Source organism: Dipodomys spectabilis, unplaced genomic scaffold (assembly GCF_019054845.1).
Source record: "Dipodomys spectabilis isolate Male_0828 unplaced genomic scaffold, ASM1905484v1 ptg000233l, whole genome shotgun sequence".
Taxonomy (NCBI): domain Eukaryota; kingdom Metazoa; phylum Chordata; class Mammalia; order Rodentia; family Heteromyidae; genus Dipodomys; species Dipodomys spectabilis.
Genome location: NW_024870910.1, coordinates 6,532,895 through 6,552,500, shown reverse-complemented (window position 1 = coordinate 6,552,500; position 19,606 = coordinate 6,532,895). Strand labels below are relative to the sequence as shown.

General features: G+C 48.9%; 1 protein-coding gene across 4 annotated transcripts in view; it reads left to right on the top strand.

Moving 5' to 3' along the window:
* Ntrk3 (neurotrophic receptor tyrosine kinase 3) overlaps window positions 1-18,283 on the top strand; it is a 231,840-nt gene extending 213,557 nt beyond the window's left edge. For 2 of the 4 annotated variants that reach the window (XM_042698523.1, XM_042698522.1), the window contains 3 exons: window positions 12,365-12,406; window positions 15,623-15,781; window positions 18,098-18,283. In XM_042698523.1, coding sequence (XP_042554457.1) covers window positions 12,365-12,406; window positions 15,623-15,781; window positions 18,098-18,283 — 387 coding nt within the window. The remainder of the gene's footprint in view (window positions 1-12,364; window positions 12,407-15,622; window positions 15,782-18,097) is intronic. The other 2 variants (XM_042698525.1, XM_042698524.1) reach the window with 1 other exon arrangement.
* The last annotated feature ends 1,323 nt before the right edge of the window (window positions 18,284-19,606 follow it).

Below are 19,606 nucleotides of genomic sequence, written 5' to 3'. Positions count from 1 at the left end.
ACCAGCCAGGGGCTGTTTCCAAAGGCCGATGGTGCACCGTGGCCGGGTCCACGTGGAAGAGAAAGGCTCCGGTCCCCAACACGCAAGGTGGGCCGCGGGCACGGTCTCCTGGAGGCACGCAGCTCTGCATCCACTCACTCCGCCCCGGGTTTGGTTAAGGGGAAACTAAGCTGGGGATGCCCCGGTTCTAACAGATGAATAGTTCATCTAACAGAGGAACTGCTACCAATACTACCAATACCAATACCAATACCAATGCTACCAATACTGACATCCAAGTTCAGGAGTTTTCTTTTCTTTCTTTCTTCTTTTTTTTTTTGGTAGCCTGGAGCTTGAATCAGGACCTTTACCTGCTAGGCAGGCTCTCTAGCTTTAGCCCTTTTTGCTTTAGTTATTTTTTCGAACAGGGTTTTGTTGTTGTCTTTCTTTTTTTCTTCTTCTTTTCTGTTTTGGCCAGGGCTTGCCCGGACTGCGGTCTTCTCATTCCAGAGATGACCGGCAGACGTGACCGTGTTCAGTATTTTATTGGATAAGCTGGGATCTTACAAAGATTTTTGTTTTGTCCTCCTAGGCTGGCCTATGAACTGTGGCCCTGCCAATCTCAGACTCCCATTCTCTAAGGTTACAAGCATGAGCTTCCACACCCGGCTTTAAGTGTAGGGGAGTTCCGTGCTGACGCCGCTAGCCCGTGTCCGCATGTGGGCAGCCTGTGAAGGTTCTGTGAGCAGAACCGTTACCAGGCCCGCGTGTCCTCTCCTGCCTCCAAACTACCATGTGTATTCCAATCATATCCCAGTCAAACTCTTAGTTTCAGGACTGGACAGATTTTATTAAAGTACCAAATTGATCACATTTATGAATTCCATTCAGCCGATGGAAAAAAATGATTGTGTCTAGTTGATTGTCTCAAGGTGGGCAATTCTAGAGAGAAATTCTAGAGAAAGCTGTTAATAATTAAATAGGGACCACGGACATAAATTTAGGACACGCAGTGATGTTTTGTAGCTCCTGAATTATTCTAAGTGCAAGGAATACAACCGGGACACAGACCATAAAAATCCCACCTTCAATGGGGAAAAATAGAAGATAAGATTAAATGTAGAGTAGATTAGCGAAAGATAGGTCCTTAGAAGAACAAAAGGGAGGAAGGAGAAAGACACATGCTTGGTGGTCTGAGTGGTGGTGTGTGTGCACAGGTGTGTGTGTGTGCACGCGCATGTGCACACATGGGCACAGTTTTAGATAGAACTGCTTAAGATACTTGTTCCATCTGGTGTCCTGGGCATGCTCCATCGAATAGGAGCACTTTGAATAACTTTATTTTTATTTATCTATGACTTTTCTTTTGTACCCATCCTGGAGCTTGAACTCAGGGCTCGGGCATTGTCCCTGAAGCTTTTTATTTATTTTTTTTCTTTTGCTCTAGGCTAGCGCTCTACTACGTGAACCATGGCTCCACTTCTGCCTTTCTTTGGGTAGTTTATTGGAGATAAGAGTCTCCCAGACTTTCCTGCCTGGGCTAACATTGAGCCACAATCCTCAGATCTCAGCCTCCTGAGTAACTGGGATTACAGGCATGAGCCACCAGCGCCTGGCATATTTATTTAATCTACACCGCTCCCACCAAGAGCGTGCTATGCTTCCTATGAAATGGGATCCGAATGCTGATATCTAAACACAAAACGACCAAGTTTTCAGGGCCTGGGTTTAAACCCAGGCTGGCCCAGGCGTGAAGCCTTGCCCCTCAGCAGTAAGCGTCGGCATCCACCCACAGATCTTCCTTGACAGGAAGCGGGGCAATGGGAGAGGAGGGACTCCCGGTGCGGCTCCCAGTTGCTGTCTAGGGGCCGGGCCTGCGCGTTGCGTGTATTGGGGCGGCTCTTGGCTGATGGTGCATGAAGGCAGAGCTATGTCCGCTGCTTCTCAGTGTGGTGCTGTCTCTGGGACGGGGTTGGCGTGGGACGTGGAGGCATGCCAGTGAGCTTTTTGGTGGTGGCGTCCATTGGATGCAGGGCTGGAAGCTGAACTTCAGGGCCCAGGGCTCCTGGGGTTCGTGCACATCAGCTGGTTGGCAGGTGCATGGAGTCTGTGCGGGGCAAAGGGACGGGGAGCATGCATGCAGCCGGAGGTGAGTGCAGGGCTGGGTCTGAGACGTTCCAAACCCCATCTACCCTTGCGAATGCAATCCACAGAGTGCATGCCATCTTGGGTGGCTGTTAGCAAGAAGCAAGAGGGCGCTGGCCCAGAGAGTATGGTCATCCTTCACAGCAATCTTCATCCTTCACTGTGCAATCTTGTATTTACTTGTGATGCTGTCATGTACTTCACAGGAAAAGGCAAGGCAGCAGCTTGCTTTATATAAAAGGCGGGCTCCCGAGATTACATGCAAAAAATAAAATAACGTGTACAGGCACAAGGTAGACTTGCTACAAGAGAGAATTACTTTGGAATGTCAGCAAACTCCTCCCCACCCCACCTCCTTCCTTCCCTTCCTTCTTGTCTTTCTTTTGTCATTTTGCCAGTGCCAGAGTTTGAACCCGGGGCCTTGCAGTTGCTCGGCTAGTGCTCTGCCACTTGAGCCATGCCTCCAGTCCTGCTTTTCCGCTGGTTATTCTACAGGTAGAGCCTTGCGTACTCTTCTGCCTCGGCTGGCTCTGAAGTGTGATCCTCAGGATCTCAGCCTCCTGAGCGCGTGGCTAGGTTACAGACACACAGAGCCCCTCTTCGTGTTCTTAAGGGAGGATCTTCACTTCTAGAACTTAACTTCCCAGGATCTCACGGCCCATTGAGGCCATGTCTCTCTTAGATCCGCCATAAGTGCTCTATAAACACAGTTCACCCCTCGTCCCTCGCTGTGCTGGTCTTCGGCAGCACACCACCAGAGTCACAGGAATAAGTGCTGGGCACACGAGGGTCCCCCTGCGTGCTCTTCTCACTGGCCAGGTTGTTGCTACCCAGCTGCATTCTGGTTCTCTACGGCTCCTGGCTAGTTCCATTCCCCCTCGCTTTGTTACTCAAGGGCTAAAGAGCAAATCATTATTCATCTTCCGCCATTTTGTCGCTACCCCAAATCCTGCGATTCAAATATCTTTGAATCACTGCGGGGAGGTCACTTGGGCTGAATACAAGATCCCTCCTAATTTGTACAGCATCTCAGGTCTTCATGGTTTCAGGGTCATCCCGGGGGGTTGGGGGGGTGTTCCCGGGGCTGGTCCCGTGTGTTTTCACTGGGAGAGTTACCCAAGAGAAGAACGCTGCCCACCAAACGCTCAGTGAGTCTCTGGACTGCTAGTCCCCTTTGCACTCTGAACCTACGTAGAATGGACAGAAGACCTCGGAGCCGCGAGCAGGGCAGGCCCCCAGCACAGGGTGACCGGAGTTTCCTGGAATGAAGTAGAGCTCAGGTCTTCAAGTTCACGTCAGGGCGTAGGAGTTGGGAGAAGATGATGGGAAGGGATGGGGGAATGCATCTGGCTGACGAAGTCCCCTCCCCCCTTCGATCAGGGGCAGAAGTCTCAGTTCAGATTTATGCTTTATGGCGGGGGAAGGCCTGGCCTCCGGGTACTGTGCTGTGGGGTGCCCTGCCCAGGAGAGAGGCTCACACACAGCTCTGTCTTTGCTGTGCAGGTTGGCGTTGGCCTCAACCGCTCTGATTTACTGGGGTTTGTTTCTAAAAATAAGACCTTTTCAGTTCTAGGACTTAAAAGTGGAATTTCCCAGGGTTTTTACCAGAATTCTTTTTAGCTATACGTGATGGGGAACTTAACCCTGTCTATCTCGAGCACGAAAAGCAATGGGGTGTGTTCCCAGCAACCAAAGTCCAGGTTTAAGACTTGTTTCTGGTGTTGGGATTTGTTCGAAGACATGATGCGCCGGGCTGGGGGTCATTTGCCTCCTTTCCTCTCTCCTTCCTTCTCATTTCCATTTAGACTTCCTCCTATCATTCCTTCATCTATCTCCCTCTTCTCCTTCCCCCCCCCTTTATTTTTGTCAGAGACAAGGATATTAGACAGAAGAGACAATAATGGGAAATAGAAATCTGACCAATCAAGGCAGTACACGGTGAATTCCCTGGGCTTCTAGAGGCTTAGCAGAGAAGACTTGAACTCAGACCCGTCCTCGGGGGCCTGGCTAGGCTCTAAGAAGTCATGTCACGCTGGGCTTTGCACAGAGAAGAGCTTGCAGGGAGACTGAGGAAGAGACTCCCCAGGGAATCTTTAGATATTTCTGAATGAAGATTTTCCCCCTTCAGCTTTTATGAGTATTTTTATTTAAATAGAATTTTCCCCAACCTACCACCCTAACCCGTCGATTCACATGCCTTAAAACATTCTTTTTTTCCTTCTTTACTAATGAATCTACCTTCAACTTGGAAACCAACAAGGATTTCAACGGGGTAGGGCAGAAGGATATTGATCTTGGAAGGAGACGATTGAAATAGGAGCCTTAGATCCGGCTTAGTTCAGTCTTTTTTGAATCACATACTTCATCCCTTTTCCTTCCCCTCGTCCCCACCTTCTCTCTTCCCCTCCTCCCCTCCTCTCGCCTCCCTTCCCTCCTCAGTAGATAATGATCATTTCTAAAGCCAGTGCACAGGGGGAAGGATGAATGAGGAAGTATTTTAACTATGTGGACGTTAACGCAGCTTAGCACAGCCCCTGGATGACTGCTATTAAGAACTCCGGCTTGCAGAGACAAGGGTACAAACCTGAATGCTCTTTTTACCTGGGCGACGACAGAGAGAGAGTTAGTTAGATACAAGGAGATGAGGGCTTTTGCAAACACTGAACGTGTATACCAGGATAGAAATGTGGGGGGGGGAGGGGGGAGGGAGGACTCACTGAAAACCATCCAGCTGTGAGCACTGGCTTAGCATTTGAGACTTTCTCCTTTGGGCATCCTTGGAGCACTCTTCCCCTCCGCCCCTTCCGACCTTGAAGAAGCAGCCAAGAGGTAGGGCTGTGGGGGAGGGGAGGGGCGCAGCTGCTCCTCTGCTCCCCCTCCCCCCACCGCATGTGTGGAGGTTCCCCCCCACCCCCGCCCCATGTTTCTTCTGTGTCTGCCTTCGGCCCACGCATTTCCATGGAGAGACGCCCAGGGATGCAGGTGTGGAGCCGCGGGCCTGTGTGGGCCTGAGCAGGACCCAGAATCCCAACCTTCTCCCTGGGCCGGGAGGGGCGTCCGGGGGTCATCCAGTCTCGGCTTCACTGAAGCCTCGCGTCCTGGAACTAGATGATTCTGGAAGGTCAGAGAGGGCAGCCCTTCCCCGCAGCCCACGGAGTTTACACACCAAGGCCAGGAGTCCAGGGATGAGGCAGGCGGCGGTGATGGAAGGCCCACACTCTCACACACACACACACAATTCACACACATACTCCTGCACACACGCACCTCTCCCACATCAGCTGTTCGTTGAGGAAAGGCTTTGAGATAAGCATTGGTCGGGAGCTCTAAGTAAGAAAACCAGGCTTTGGGAGAACCTCATGAGCGCAGAGGGATCCTGTCCCACGGGTCATCCTGGAGAACGTGGACGTGAAGTGGAAAGGGAAACGCGGGCTGCCAGAACCCCAGGCTAGGTCCTGGCAGAACTGACGAGAGTTCAGCTGACCTGCACCCAGCTCAACGTGATTCTACATCCTCCCTTCATCCGGGGTCTTCCAGAACACTGAAGACCCTCCCTCCTCCCACCCAGAGGTGCTGGCTCACCGGAGCCCTCTTCACGTGTGTTCCTGCAAGCAAAGTCCCTCTTCCCAGGCCCCAAGCATCCTTGCTTCCCTAGGAGAGGGCTGGTTTCATGACTCAAAGGAACACCTGTGTTCTCTGTTGGGTGAAGAGGTGCACTCAGTTCTTAAGGAAGCTCTGGTGTGTGAAACATCTTAGTCTGTCCGTTCATTCGTTCATCCGTTGGTTGGCTGGCTCCCCTCCGAGCCTCTAGGGCAGAGACGTCAGTCAGCTCGGGAGGTGGCAGCAGAGACAGCCGCCCTCTCCTGAGATCCTTCCAACTCTCCTCTACCTCGGGGTGGCGCACGGTTGGCACCTTCTGCGTTGCTAGGTGTCTTCACTGAAGTAATTAAAGCGTGCAGCGCCCCCCCCCCCCCCCCATCTTTCCGCTCTTCTTCCCTCGCGTGTCTCAGTTGGCAGTTCATAAAACAAAAGTGGGGGAAGAATCCCCCTCAAGCTGGAAACATTAATTTGGAGCGATTTGGAAGTCGTTTCATTTCACCCCTAGCTACTAGTCACGACTTAAAAACAAAACCAGAAAAGACCTCCAGCTCGAGCCTTCCCTTCAACCGCTGCCCGGAGCCGTTGATCCCCAACCCGACTTCTCAGCCACCAGCTGCAGACGCTGCCGCCATCTTGTGAGGGTTTGCTGCTCAGGTTGTCTGGGAACCTTGGGATGAGTGGAATGAATAGAAGCATTCCTGTTGAGCACCTCACATGACAAGGGGAAGGCAGGGAGCTGGTGGTGTGGAGGTTGCTTAGCTTGGCACATTTGCACGTTTTATGTATGTTTCCTCTCTTCTTCCTTTCTGGCTTCTGTTTCCTCAACCTGTACTTGAGCTTTTTTTTTTTTTTTTCCTAATTAAATATCTTTAAAATTGTTATTGTTAAGGTGATGTACAGAGGGTGACCGTTTCGTAAGTCAGGTCATGAGTACATTTCCTTTTGGACACCCCTTCCTTTGCTCTCTCCCAGTATTTCTCTCCGTCCCCACCCACAAGTTGTAGAGTTCATTTTGGAAACAGTGTCTAGTGAGTACCACTGCTGCGTTTGTACACCCTTTGTTCACCGTTTCTTCTCTTTGGTGCCAGTTCTGGGGCTTGAAGTCAGGGCCTACGTGCTGTCCCAGAGCTTTTGGGCTCAAGGCTAGTGCTCTACCACTTATGTGAGCCACACAGTTCCATTTCCAGCTTCTCTGGGTGGTCAATTGGAGATAAGAGTCTCATGGACTTTCTTGCCTGAGCTGGCTTTGAATTGTGATCCTCAGATCTCAACCTCCTGAGTAGCTAGGATTACAGGTATGAACCACCATGCCTGGCTATACTTGTACTTTTAATACCAGTTATCATAGTTCTTAGATTTGGGAAGGGGGAGTGGGAAGCTAAGTATTTAGCCAAGTCAATCTTGTTTAAAGAGATGATTTTTTTTTTTGCTAATTCAGTCTGAATATAAACTGGAACCTCACTGTTAGCACTTGAAGTATGAATAATAATAATAATAATAAAATCTAGGGTCATGAGGAATATTTATTCTGCCTTCTTTTTATGCATTTATTATGGTGAGCCATTGAAGGCTGGTGGGTAGGTTGAATCTGGCATGAGCTGTGACTCTGAGCTGGGTGTAGACCTCCAGAATCGTTTGCTTGGCGAACTGAGTGCTTCAAACCTCTCTAAAGTTTGTCTCCAATGGGAAGATTTTTAGTGCAGGCTAAAATCGAGGCATTTGGAAAGGAAAATAAAGGTCAGGTAATGTTTCCGTGCACATCTCTGGACTTGCAATGTCTGCTCTATAAATAAATACACAAATGTGTATTTATATGTTGCTCGAAGGCAGCAGAGAACCATGAGGTCTGTGATCAGAAGCCGGTGTTGTGTCAGGATCTGGGAAGGGGGTAAAATGAGAGAAGTCATGGAGAGTGTATGTCTGGAGCTTCCATCTGAGAAGCTGGCTCTCCGCCGGCCGGCACTGCTCTAGGTGAGAGAGTCGGGGAGAATTACAATGAGTTCATTGATCCTCCAGGCTCATTCTGCTCAACATCTTGGATCTTAACTCCTCGTCGTTTGGGAAGACTCCAGGGGCCTTTCTTGATCCTGGGGCTGGAGGCTCAGAGGAGACAGCCCCTCCTCCTGGGAGCCTGCCCAGAGCACACTGCCCTGTGCGTAAGCTGTCACAGAGCCCTGTTCCAAGGCACCAACGCTAGAGCCAGTCTTTCTCTGCAACCTGGGACTGGAAGCTTCCATTTGTGTCCCCATGAAGCTGGCTGATGGTCTGCTTCGTGTTTCTGGGAAGAGGAGGGGGGCAGCACAAAGGAAGAGAGCAGTTCTGACTTGAGGGAGCAGAAGTCTGATGTCACTGTGGAGAAAGTCGTAATCTCAGGGGCGAGTTTGCCCGCCCCGGGGACCAGGTGTCTTCATCCTGGGCCTATGTGTATCGTAGACCTAAATCAAATAAGCCCTCAGCCCCACCCCCAGGCACCCACCCACCTGCACAGTACGAGGAACCTGTAGTGCTCAGCTCTGCAGTATTTACTATTTCTAGTGACTTTGGGCAGCTCACTGCCTCCGTTCCAGCCGAGATTTCCTCTGTCGATGGGGGAGATCATTCCCAAGGCTCTTCCAGCCCCACGGGCTCCTGGCCTACAGCTTTCGTGTTAAAGCTTGGATTCTGAGGATCCTGGGTTTGGGGAACTGGACGGGGTTTCAAAGGAGGGAACAGAGAGGGGGAAATAGTCCTTCAAAGACAAACCAGAAATCCAGAGAGCAACCAGGGCGGAATGGAGGACGGAGTCGGCGCTGAGGTTTCCCACGTAGGTGGGAAGGGTGAAAGAACCAGTAGTGGGAGAGGGAGGCTGGGGAGAAGGAAGGCTGGGGAGAGAGGGAGGCTGGGGAGAGGGAGGCTGGGGAGAGGGAGGCTGGGGAGAGGGAGGCTGGGGAGAGGGGCTCATTCCAGGAAGGCAGTGTCGGCCAACTCTGGAATACTCTGGAGTCCTGGGCGAAGCTCCCAAGCTGGCACGGGACACATCGGAGGAGGGCTTCGGGCCTTCCTGGCTCTGTCTAGGTGATTTCTTCCCAGAAATTCCCGGGAGACTTTCCACCAGGCCCAGGCCAGGGGAGCCTTGCCGGGCAGGCCTCGCGTGTCACGGCCACGGTCCCCAGGAGCGCACGCTTGAAATCACTAGACTCTGCGGCCTGTGGCTCTGTGCTGAGGTGGGGACACGCCGCCGCCGCCGCACGGCGCCCCTGTGTGAGATCTGCCAGCTCCGGGCAAGCAGGATGTGGGTCACGTCCAAGGTCATGTCATCCATGACACAAGCCCCCCCCCCCCCCACGCTAGGTGTGGCAGCTGACGACAGTCCTTTGATTAGGCGGTAAAGATTTTTGTTGTGGGCATGGCTGTTCCTTTCTCTTCAACCCCATCCTGCGGATGGGTGATCTCGGAGGGAACTCGGATCCTTCCCTTGGTTCCGGGAATACTGTGCGGCCAGGATGGTTTCTAGCTCCCCTTGGCAGGGGCTGAGCTTTGTCTGTCTGGAACATGGCTGCCTGTGTCTCCGCTGCGTCTTCTGGGCCGGGTGAGAGGAGAGGTGTGTTAGAACCTCCACGCACGTGGGAGGCAGCCTTTTGCTTCCCGGTGTCTGTCGTTAGACAGGGAGTCCCGAGAACTTTCTAGAACTCAGCTGAGATGTTCAGGAGAGGCTTGCTTGGGGGGTGGGGAGAGAGGCAGCTGTGGCTGGGCTAATAGGATTTTGGGGGAGGCACAGTACTGAGCCCCTGTCTCCAGGGAGAACCGGAGTCCCAGCACCCACCTTTCCCCTCCCCTCCCCTTTCTCCAGCGGAGGGATGGCTGAGGCTGGTGGGGTACGCCCCCCCCCCCAGCACTGAGACGCTCAGACCTGGAGTCCGTAGGTCTGCCGCTCGCAGCTTTTACAGCCCCCAAAGAACTTTGGGGAAGCACACATGCCCCTCGAACGTGATGAGGTACCACCCCCAAATCTCCAGCAGGTTTTAAAGTAGTTGCCAAGTGCTGCCATATCCAGGATATTGTAAACATTGACATTAAAAAAAATCCATCATTTCTTTAATGCATCTAATGAACTCCAAATACCAGAGCGATTCGGTACAACATCTATTAAACACATGAACGATTTCTCAAACAGCCTGCTCTACCCGGCCCCTTCCTCTGCTTGAATTTATATGTTCGTTCCCGTTACCCCTCTGAATTTTATCTTTATGTAATTTATTTTTATGCCCGAAGGCCTTTTATCGGCCATTCCCTCATAATTCACGGCGACAAAAATATGTATGAAGATTTAAATTTAATTTTTAATGTCCGGTGACCATACGCTTCCAAATGGTAAGGGTGTGGGGCACGGACGATCATTACCACTACACTGAAACAGGCTTCTGATCAAAAATGATGTCTGTCCATCATACCCTCCGGTGCAGGTGGAAGATGTAAGGCAGATGATCGGGGGGGGGGAGGGGTGCATCTCTTCTATAGCCCCGAGACTCCTTGTATTCACTCATTAGCTTGTTTATTGTTCGAGCAAGGGCAATTCCGGATCAATTCTACCCTCGTTTCCGTTTTTATGGGTGCCAGAGCCTAGAAGTTTTATGTGTGACACACGGATAGACGAGGAGGAGAGTTAGGTTATTGAAATGCGACTGGAGCCTCGGAGTTCTAGTTGAGTGACCTGCCTGGCATCACTTATTGGCTTCTTATCCGAATTCATTACAGGACAATATGAAGTCATTGCTTCTATTAATGGACAAAAGGTAGGCTGGGCCTATTGAGGGGCATACGTCTGTAATCCCTGTTACCTGGGAAGCACGGGTTAGGGGGATTGTGCGCTGAGGTTGGCTCTAGTCAAGAAGCACGAAGCTCTATCTAGGAAAAACAAAATAACTGAAGTCACGATGGCTGTGCACGTGGCCTAATGCCCTGCGTTCTGAGCTGGGTACTGCCAGGGGAGGGCGAAGTAGCTTCTAGTCCTCCAGCTAGCCCTGTTAGGTTTGGTGCTCATCAGAGGTTCTTTGTAGAAGACAACACAGTCTTTGCAAAAATTTATTTTTCTTGAAAACGTCCAAACAATGTCTCCTTTTGTAACTTGGAGGTTTCATCTCCTGGATGGCAAGCAAAAGCCGTCGGCGCGACCAGTAACCACATGCAGGTGGCATTATTTAAAAGGATTCCTCGGGAGAGAAGAAATGGCTTCTATTCCACGTGAAGTTCAGAAGTCAGACACCACAGAACCATCTACCCTGGTGCATCACAAACATAACCCCTCTTTCCCTCTCCCTTGCTCTTTCTAAGAAAAACCCTGTCTTTGTGCACGGAACTTAAATGAGGTCCCTGGTTTCTGTTTGTCCGTATGTGAGGTTTTCCTTCTCTGTCTCTGAATTTTCAGACGGGACACATGACCTTCCAGGACATCTCACAAGGCACAGACGTGAATGCAGTAGAAATCGGGTTTTGTTTGTGTTTTACTCTCTGTGGTTACAAAGGCTCGTTTTCATCTCTAGGAGGCCACGCTGGCTAGGTCACTTTCTAGACCTTTCTCTCTGCACTTTTCAGAGTCGACAGTGCCCTGTGTGTTTGCGCAGGTGCGTGCGTTTCTTTTCAGTTACGTGAATGAAAATGCGAACATGAATCCCTCAATGACTCTTTGGGACATAGTTACCCATCACCACTTGTAGTTGGACCACATTGCTTTTTTTTTTTTTCCAAACCATTTCAGGTACCTTCAGTGAGGAACATTTTTGTTCTCAAAAAAACAATGAAATAAGCAGGCACCGGTGGCTTGCGCCTGCTCTCCTAGCGACTCAGGAGGCTGAGATCTGAAGATCGTGATTCAAAATCAGCCCAGGCAGGAACTTCCATGAGACTTATCTCCAATTAACCACCCAAAAAGCTGGTAGTGGCGCTGTGGCTCACGTGATAGAGCCCTAGCCTTGAGTTCAAAAGCTCAAGGACAGCACCCAGGCCCTGAATTCAAGCCCTAGGACCACCCCATCCCACCCCACCAAACAAACAAACAAAAAAAACCCCAGTGAAATAAAAATCTTCAACCAAATGTGTTTTTTTTTTTCCATGAACAAATACTTTCTTAAAAGACTGACTGAAATTGCTGGGTTCAAAGAGATTTGCCATCTCTTAACATGGGCACATTCCACCAAGGCTTCCCCAGAGAAAAGAGGACCCCCCCCCAACCCTCATCCTCGCTCTGGTCCTTCCGCGTTAGAACGATCCCGATATGTCTCCTCACATCACATCCAGCATTACGTCTGCCGTCTCTCCATACGCGTGTGGCGGCCTGCAGTCCCGCTGTGTGTCATCCGCTCTCTACCCGTCTCTGTCGCGTGGCTTTTTCTGACTAACGAAGGAGTCCTCCGTGTCATGTGGGTTTTTAAGTCCTTGTCTGTTACCTCTACTGCCGATGTTTGTCCCTGTCTTTTAACTGTGATGGTTTTGTCTTTCGCCTTGCAAGTGCATTTAATTCCATGGGCTGTGTCTGTACATCTTATCCTTTTATAGCTTTTTGCCAATGTGTTGTGTAGGATGATTCCCTGCTCCCGAGGTTGATGCGAATACCTTTGTTAAGTTTTCTTCTAATATTATTATTGTTTTGTTTTTTTATGTTTAGCTCTTTAATCCATCTGGAAATGATTTTTGTATATGGTGTGAGGTAGGTATCTAAGTGTATTTTTTTTAAATGAATAGTTCATTGTCCCAACACTTTAATTACTAACTCTTCATTCCATGTATTAAATTCCAATATTTATAGGTGGCTGTGTTTCAGGCTCTCTAGATCATCCCAGTAACAAATCTGTCTACCCCTATGCCAAAACAGAGTGTTCATTAGGTAACCTGACAAAATGCTTCACTCTGCGACAGAGCAGATTTCTATCTGTTGTTTGATTCCCAGTACCTCCGATCAAGTATTTGCAGCTCTCGGTGAAATTCAGATTCACCTCGTCAGTTTTCATACACTATTCCATTGGTGGTTCTCATTTTGATTATGGTAGATTGAACTTTCAGGTTAAATTAAATAGATTAGGACTTTTAATCAGAAAAGTGTCTTGGAAACTTTGAGAATCTTTTTAAAAGAATGGTTTTCTTTTACCTGTTAATAGTAGATGAAACAGGAGCTATCCTCAGGTTGATACCTTTGTGCATTTCTGTTATAAACCTTATTATGGGACTCTGGTGATACGTTGTTGAATTGATGCTACGCAATTCAGAGGCTCTACTTCCAGAAGAGACAATTTCACACATAGTTTAAAATACCTTTATTGGTATTCATCTATCTCAGGCTGTCGGTTAAATTTGGGTAAGATTAAAGCCACAGAGATGGGCTTAGACAGTCACTTTTTTAGATTTGGAAAAATGTAAATGGGATAGAAAATGTTACTAGATAGACCTCACTTATGACACGAGCTAGACTTTGTACTTTTATTTATTTTTTATTTTTTGGTCCAGTTGTGGGCCTGAACTCTGGGCCTGGACGCTATCCCTCAGCTCTTCAGCTCAAGGCTAGCGCTCCACCACTGAGCCACCTTCCCAGCCCTGTACTTTTAATGTATATGTCTTACTATCAGTCATCTTAGTTCTAGTTTTCTACTTTCCTCAACTCTGTATTCAAATTTACTAGTGACTCAATGATGGCATCTTTTCAACTTATTGTTATATTACCCTCCGCATGTTATGTTTGGCTCTTCTGCATCGATTTCTAACCTTGCTGCATTTTCAAAGAATAGCAATTACTTGTGCGGGTCAAGCTTATTTTTGGTTCTTTTGTCTCTTTGTTTTGCTATTTTTTTTAAGGCAAAATCAGCATCTGTATTATTTCTTCTTGCTTTCTTAATTTGTCTTTAGATTTTACTAGTTTTGTCCTTGAAACTTAGTTATATTTTAGCTATTTTAAATGTGAATGATCAAATGATTTTTTCCCCCTAAAAACAACTTAGTATATCCCATAGGTTTCAATGAATAGGAATTTAGTATTGCAATCAATAATCTTTAATTTAATATTTTCTCTTTAACAATAGTATTCTTCATTACCTGGAGATAACCTGTTAAAAGGTTTCCCTGGTGTGGTTAATTTCCGTTTTAGTTTAGTTGATACATACAGAAAACACATCTTGTTTTTCTTTTGTCATTTTCCCCTATGTTGTCTGTAGCGATTCCTTGTAAACGTTATTTCTAGTCTGTACTTTCTATTCCTGACTCTACTTCCTTTTATCTGTAGTCTTTTGGGTCAATTAGCTACAGATTTTTGCTTTACTTTTCCTAAAATTGGTTAAGAAGATATAGATGTTATTTCTATGATTTTTTAGAAGCCACATTAAAAATCTTAGCAGGCATATTTACATTTAAACTTACCCTCAGCAGCTGATCAGTATCTGTAAAGGGGTGAAGATGTCACCAGGCTTTTAAGTACTTCTGTCTGTACCTACTCAAGCACTTCTGCTTGAGATGATCTGGAAACTGCATCCCGGGGTGAACATGTCAGTTTGACAGGAAGTAAAATACATAGTATTAAATTACCTTTTGCAACTAAACTAGGGACCATTATTTAGGCTTAAATTGACTTTTATAGCTTATTGGCTCTGTATTGTTGCTTATATTCCAAGTCATTGGATAGCTTGCATTTCCCCCCCCACCCTTAGTTTTTCTAGAATGCACCCTCTATCAGTTTATGACCTTCGATTTTATGAAAGGCTGCCCCCGTAGTGGGATTTCTGAACTGTTGCTTCTCTGAGAGCAAACGACACCTCCGGTTGTTTCCATACCCTGAACAGAGCTATACAATGACCAAATTCCAGCTAGCAAACCATTTTTTGGCAAACCAGGATTACCTGTTAGTTTTCTAGGGCACCTCACGGGACTTCCATCTTTAGCACTGAGCTTGCCCATCCCACAGCATTTGTGTTTTTTTTAGTGTGTTCGTTATTCTTCCACGCGGTTCTCTATGGGAAGGAGAATTCGTGTCTTCGGTGTGCCACATGATCTTTGTGGAAGACTCCTCTTAGCAGTGCTAAGTGCGCTTATACCAACACATTCCCCGGGCAGAGCAACTGCTCTGGTCTCCGAAGGGAGGACGCGATTTGCTCCCTGGTTGGAAAACATGCTGTGGATTCCTTTCTACGTCCGTCCTGTCTAGCCTGCCTGGCAGTGAGGATTTCTGGAAAGGTGGCCCTGAGTATTATCTCCACCTTGCCTGATGCGTAGGCAAGCCCACACGTCACCGGTGTCCCCCGTGGGCTGTCTCCTTACTGGCCCTCAAGATCTTCCCGAGAACGCGAGTGAACGCGAGCCACCTTCTGTCTTCGTAGCGTAGATGCTTCCATGTCTTTGTCTCTCCTCTCTCATTTCATCTGCAATTCCGGCTCCTACACGGTGGGGAGAGATGTGAGATTGTCCCCAGGGAAGCGCGAGCCCCAATTCTACCGCTCAGCTGTCCGTGCGGCGGTCAGCCCTCCCTCTCCACCTGGCCCGAGGGGGTCTGGTGACATCCGTGAATGCTCCACCACCTGATGGTCCTTACGGATGCCGATCTTCCCCCGTCCCCCACCGTGGACTTTCTCTCTGGAGGACTTCACCATAGTGCTGGATTCTAAACCCTTCTGCCTGGCTTCAGCTCCCCCTGTCATCCTTCTCCTCCCCTATCCCCCCACTCCCCGTGGTGTTCAGGAGCCTAACCATTTCCACGAGGTTTCCCCCCACCCCACCCCCTCCGTGTCCACTGTCAGGGTCTAATCCCAAGCTACTTGAAGCCATGGAGACCTCAGAATGTGGTGCGTGGGAGAAGGGGCGGGGTCCGGAGAGCGCAGGCAGGTGTGACTGGTTCCGGCCGGCCGGTCACCGCTCCTGTGTGCTTCTGTCTCGGCCCTCCCTGCAGGTGGGGGGACACACCATGCTCCCCATCCGCTGGATGCCCCCCGAGAGCATCATGTACCGGAAGTTCACCACGGAGAGTGACGTGTGGAGCTTCGGGGTCATCCTCTGGGAGATCTTCACCTACGGGAAGCAGCCCTGGTTCCAGCTCTCCAACACAGAGGTACAAAAGGAGCCAGGGCGGCGGGGGGAGCCTTGAGGCGGGAGATACATCAATGATATGATAAGATACGCTGCAGGCCAGGCCGTAGGAACCGTCAGGCAGGAGGGAATGTGTTCTCATGGAGAAGAGAAGGTTTCTTAATGGGGAAAAATAGATGGTACCAGGAGGACTGGTGGTGCAGTGTGTCAAAAAGAGCACAACATCAGACATCTACAGTTCTGAACGTTCAGCTACACTTAAAAACCACCCAGGAGCCCCGTGCTGGTGGCTCACGCCTGTCATCCTAGGTACTCAGGAGGCTGAGATCTGAGGATCGCGGTTCAAAGCCAACCCGGGCAGGAAAGTCTGTGAGACCCTTATCTCCAATGAACCACTCAGAAAACCAGAAGTGGCTCTGTGGCTCAAGTGGTAGAGCACTCGCCTTGAGCTGAAGAGTGCAGGGACAGTGTCCAGACCCAGAGTTCAAGCCCCATTACCACCAAAAAAAAAACCCCAAAACAAAAAACACTCCCAGGTACCACAAAGCTGGAATGCGATGACAAAGAACAATTAGTAGGTTTTTTTTGTTTGTTAATCAATGTGCCATCTTATAGAAATACTACTTAGAGGGCCCAAATAATCTGGGCTGCCAAAGGTTTTTTAGCACAGAAGGTCCTGGGTTAACTGGATAAACAAATGAAGAAGGTCAAGTTGGTGCCATCGATAGCGAAATGTAGGCTGATGGGAATAAAAGGTAATTGTAAGCACAGTGAGAACTACATGCTGTGATTGTACACTTTTAACCTACAACAACAATGTTATTAAATTAATGTTTGATAACAGCTAACACTTAGCACCAGGTACTTCCCCCAAATGCTTGAGTAACCTAGTAATTGTCACAAAGCATCTGCTAAGACCATTCAGAACCATGAGGGGCTGACTGCTTAGGACCCCAGAGGTGAGGGGGGTCTCAGAGGCTTCTCAGTTATGGTCTGAGCATGCCCGCATTGCCCTGGGGATTCTGGGCAGTTCACCGGTGGTAAGAGTCTCAGCTTTCCACACTGGCTGACCTGTAGAAAACTGTTTATCTTTTCATAGTCTTGTGTTTGTTTGTTTGTTTTTTCCCTAGAAAACTGTAAACACTAGGGCCTTTTAGAACTGAAATCTCATTTTAATAGTCAAGAAAGTGTCTTTCTCTTGGAAGCTGTGTTCCTTGCATCCTGACCACTTACGCAAATTTCAGAGATGGAAAAGAAGGCAGTTCTTTATGTCTGGGATACCTTCCCATTCCACAACTACTCAGGCCCAAGCGCATTTCCCAAAGTGGAGTGAAACACTTGGAATATCTGTTTCCAATAAGGAGTGAACCCACTTACCATGGTGTTTCAATTTTTTTTTCTTTTTCTTTTTTTACTATTGTCCTGGGGAATGGGACACACACACACAGAAGCACACTGGTACATGGGTGCATTGCCTGCATAATATGCACACAAACCTGCACCTGAACGCAGCCCAGGGAAGGAAGAGAGGCCCCCACGGGGAGTGTTACTGGTGGCAGCCAAACGCTCATCCAGGACACCTGAGCCACCTCAGAGGAGCCGATGGGGCACACACAGTCTCTTTCGAGCCTGTCTGGTGGGCCTCTGACCTCCAAGGCTGGATTCCAGCCCCCAGCCAACCCCTCTGCTCCACTCACCTAGCAGGTGAGCCCCGGCGGTCACCGCTAATGGGTTTCCCCATGGTGTCGACAGCCCGGTTGGTGCCACATTAGAAGAGATGCTACTGAGTGCCTTTGATCTTAGGTTAGTAGCTGCTACTGCAGTTTGAATGGCTCCTTTTTCCATGCAGCTAAAAGGTAATAAAGGTAGAAATGGGGCTCAGATACTGATAGTTGGAGATCTACCAGGCCAGCAAAGGAATGAGTCTAGTGGGTTGAGACAGGGTAGCTTGATGGGCCATTCTAGGTCAGGTCTAGTGCAGGGACAAAGGCATCAGAAGACAGAGACTGTGTGTGTGTGTGTGTGTGTGTGTGTGTGTGTGTGCGCGCGCGCGCACCCACCTCTTCTCTTGCTCAAAACGCAAGCTATTGAACTAGATTATTCTGTGCCCTTTTAATTGTTTTTAGACATCTCCACAGCCAATCTGGAAACCACACTACAGACTTAAGTAGTTTCAAGGTATACAGTGATAGGGTTAGAGTGAAGTTAAAAGTAACCTGAAGGCCGGGCACCAGCGGCTCCTAGCCTTCATTGGGGCTCATCAGTGAACTTGCGGCCTTCTGCTGAGCAGCCGAGGCCGGCTGTGGATGCAACGTCTTTGTTCTGCTCCTTTTTTCAGGTCATTGAATGTATCACCCAAGGCCGGGTCCTGGAGAGGCCTCGGGTCTGCCCCAAAGAGGTGTATGACGTCATGCTGGGGTGCTGGCAGAGAGAACCCCACCAGCGACTGAATATTAAGGAAATCTACAAAATCCTCCACGCCCTGGGCAAGGCCACCCCGATCTACCTGGACATTCTCGGCTAGTGGCGGCCGGGGGAATCAAGACTCCCTCACTTCGTTGCCTCCTCTCTTCCCGCCTCACGTCCTCCCGACCACCAACATCCCCCAACTCCTCTCTTCCCATCCTCACCGAAGACCATCTTCATATAAACTCAAGTGCCTGCTACACATACAACACTGACAAAGGAAAACAAAACAAAAAAAAAGAAGGAAAAAAAAAACACCAACAACCTTGTAAGGCAGTTTGGCATATATACATATATATATATATATTTATATATCTAACTATCTATATCTACAGAGACATACCTTCTCCAGTACAGAGGGAAGCTGCTGATACAGAAAACCCGAAGACTCTTAACACCTTGAGGGAAAAGAAAAAAAAATTTCTAAATATTATTATTATTATTAATTATTGATGCAGATGAAATTCCCTTGGCGTTGTAAGCTGTGGCTTGTGCTGCTTCCGGCTTTTTGGAGCAGATGACCTTGACCTTGACCTTGACGAGACAATCTTCTTTTGGGGATGGGTGTGGCTAGGGTGGTGCTGGGCCACCTCTGCTGAGCAACCTGTGGCTCCTGACTCTCCTCGCGGCGTGGGCACCGGCACAGACCACGGACTGTGCCCAGCCAAGAAATGACAACAGAAAAGGAGCCTTTTTTTTTTTGGGAACATCTCACTTTGGGATAATTTTCTGATTTTCGTCTATTCTACCAAGTATTGCATATATATATATATATATATATATATGTATATATATGTGTGTATATATATATATGTATATATATGTGTATATATATATATATATATACATACACACATATACATATATATATATGCTTTGGCAAATCAAAGATGGCACCTACGGGTAAACACCAAACAAACAACCTAAGGGGGGTGGGAAATGGTAAGAACGAATTCCTCTCCCCCATTTCCCTGAGCAAACCAGGTGCCGGTACCTTACCAGGTTCCAAAGGAATATGTCCTTCCACCCTCCAGATCTAAAGGACTGGACTTGGCAGGACTTACAGAACCACAGAAGACAAAGCCTCCCCCAGGCCCACGCCAGCGTGCTTGTCTATGGCAGGGAAGAGCCCTGGGTCCCACCTTCTGCTCCCAGGTCCCAGTGGAGAGGGGAGGTTGGAAGCAGATCCCAGCTACGTCCTCTGCTGTCAGCCTGCGGGGTGCTGGGGTGCTGACTGCCCAGAGCTTGCAGCTCATTGTGAGATAGGCCCCAGGGGCCTCTCTAGTTCTTCCTGGCTTCCAGAGATCCTGGTTTTCACCCCCCACCCTTCCCCTGGAAGGGAATCCGGGTTTGGTGGGAGGGAGTTAGGTGGTGGCACTGG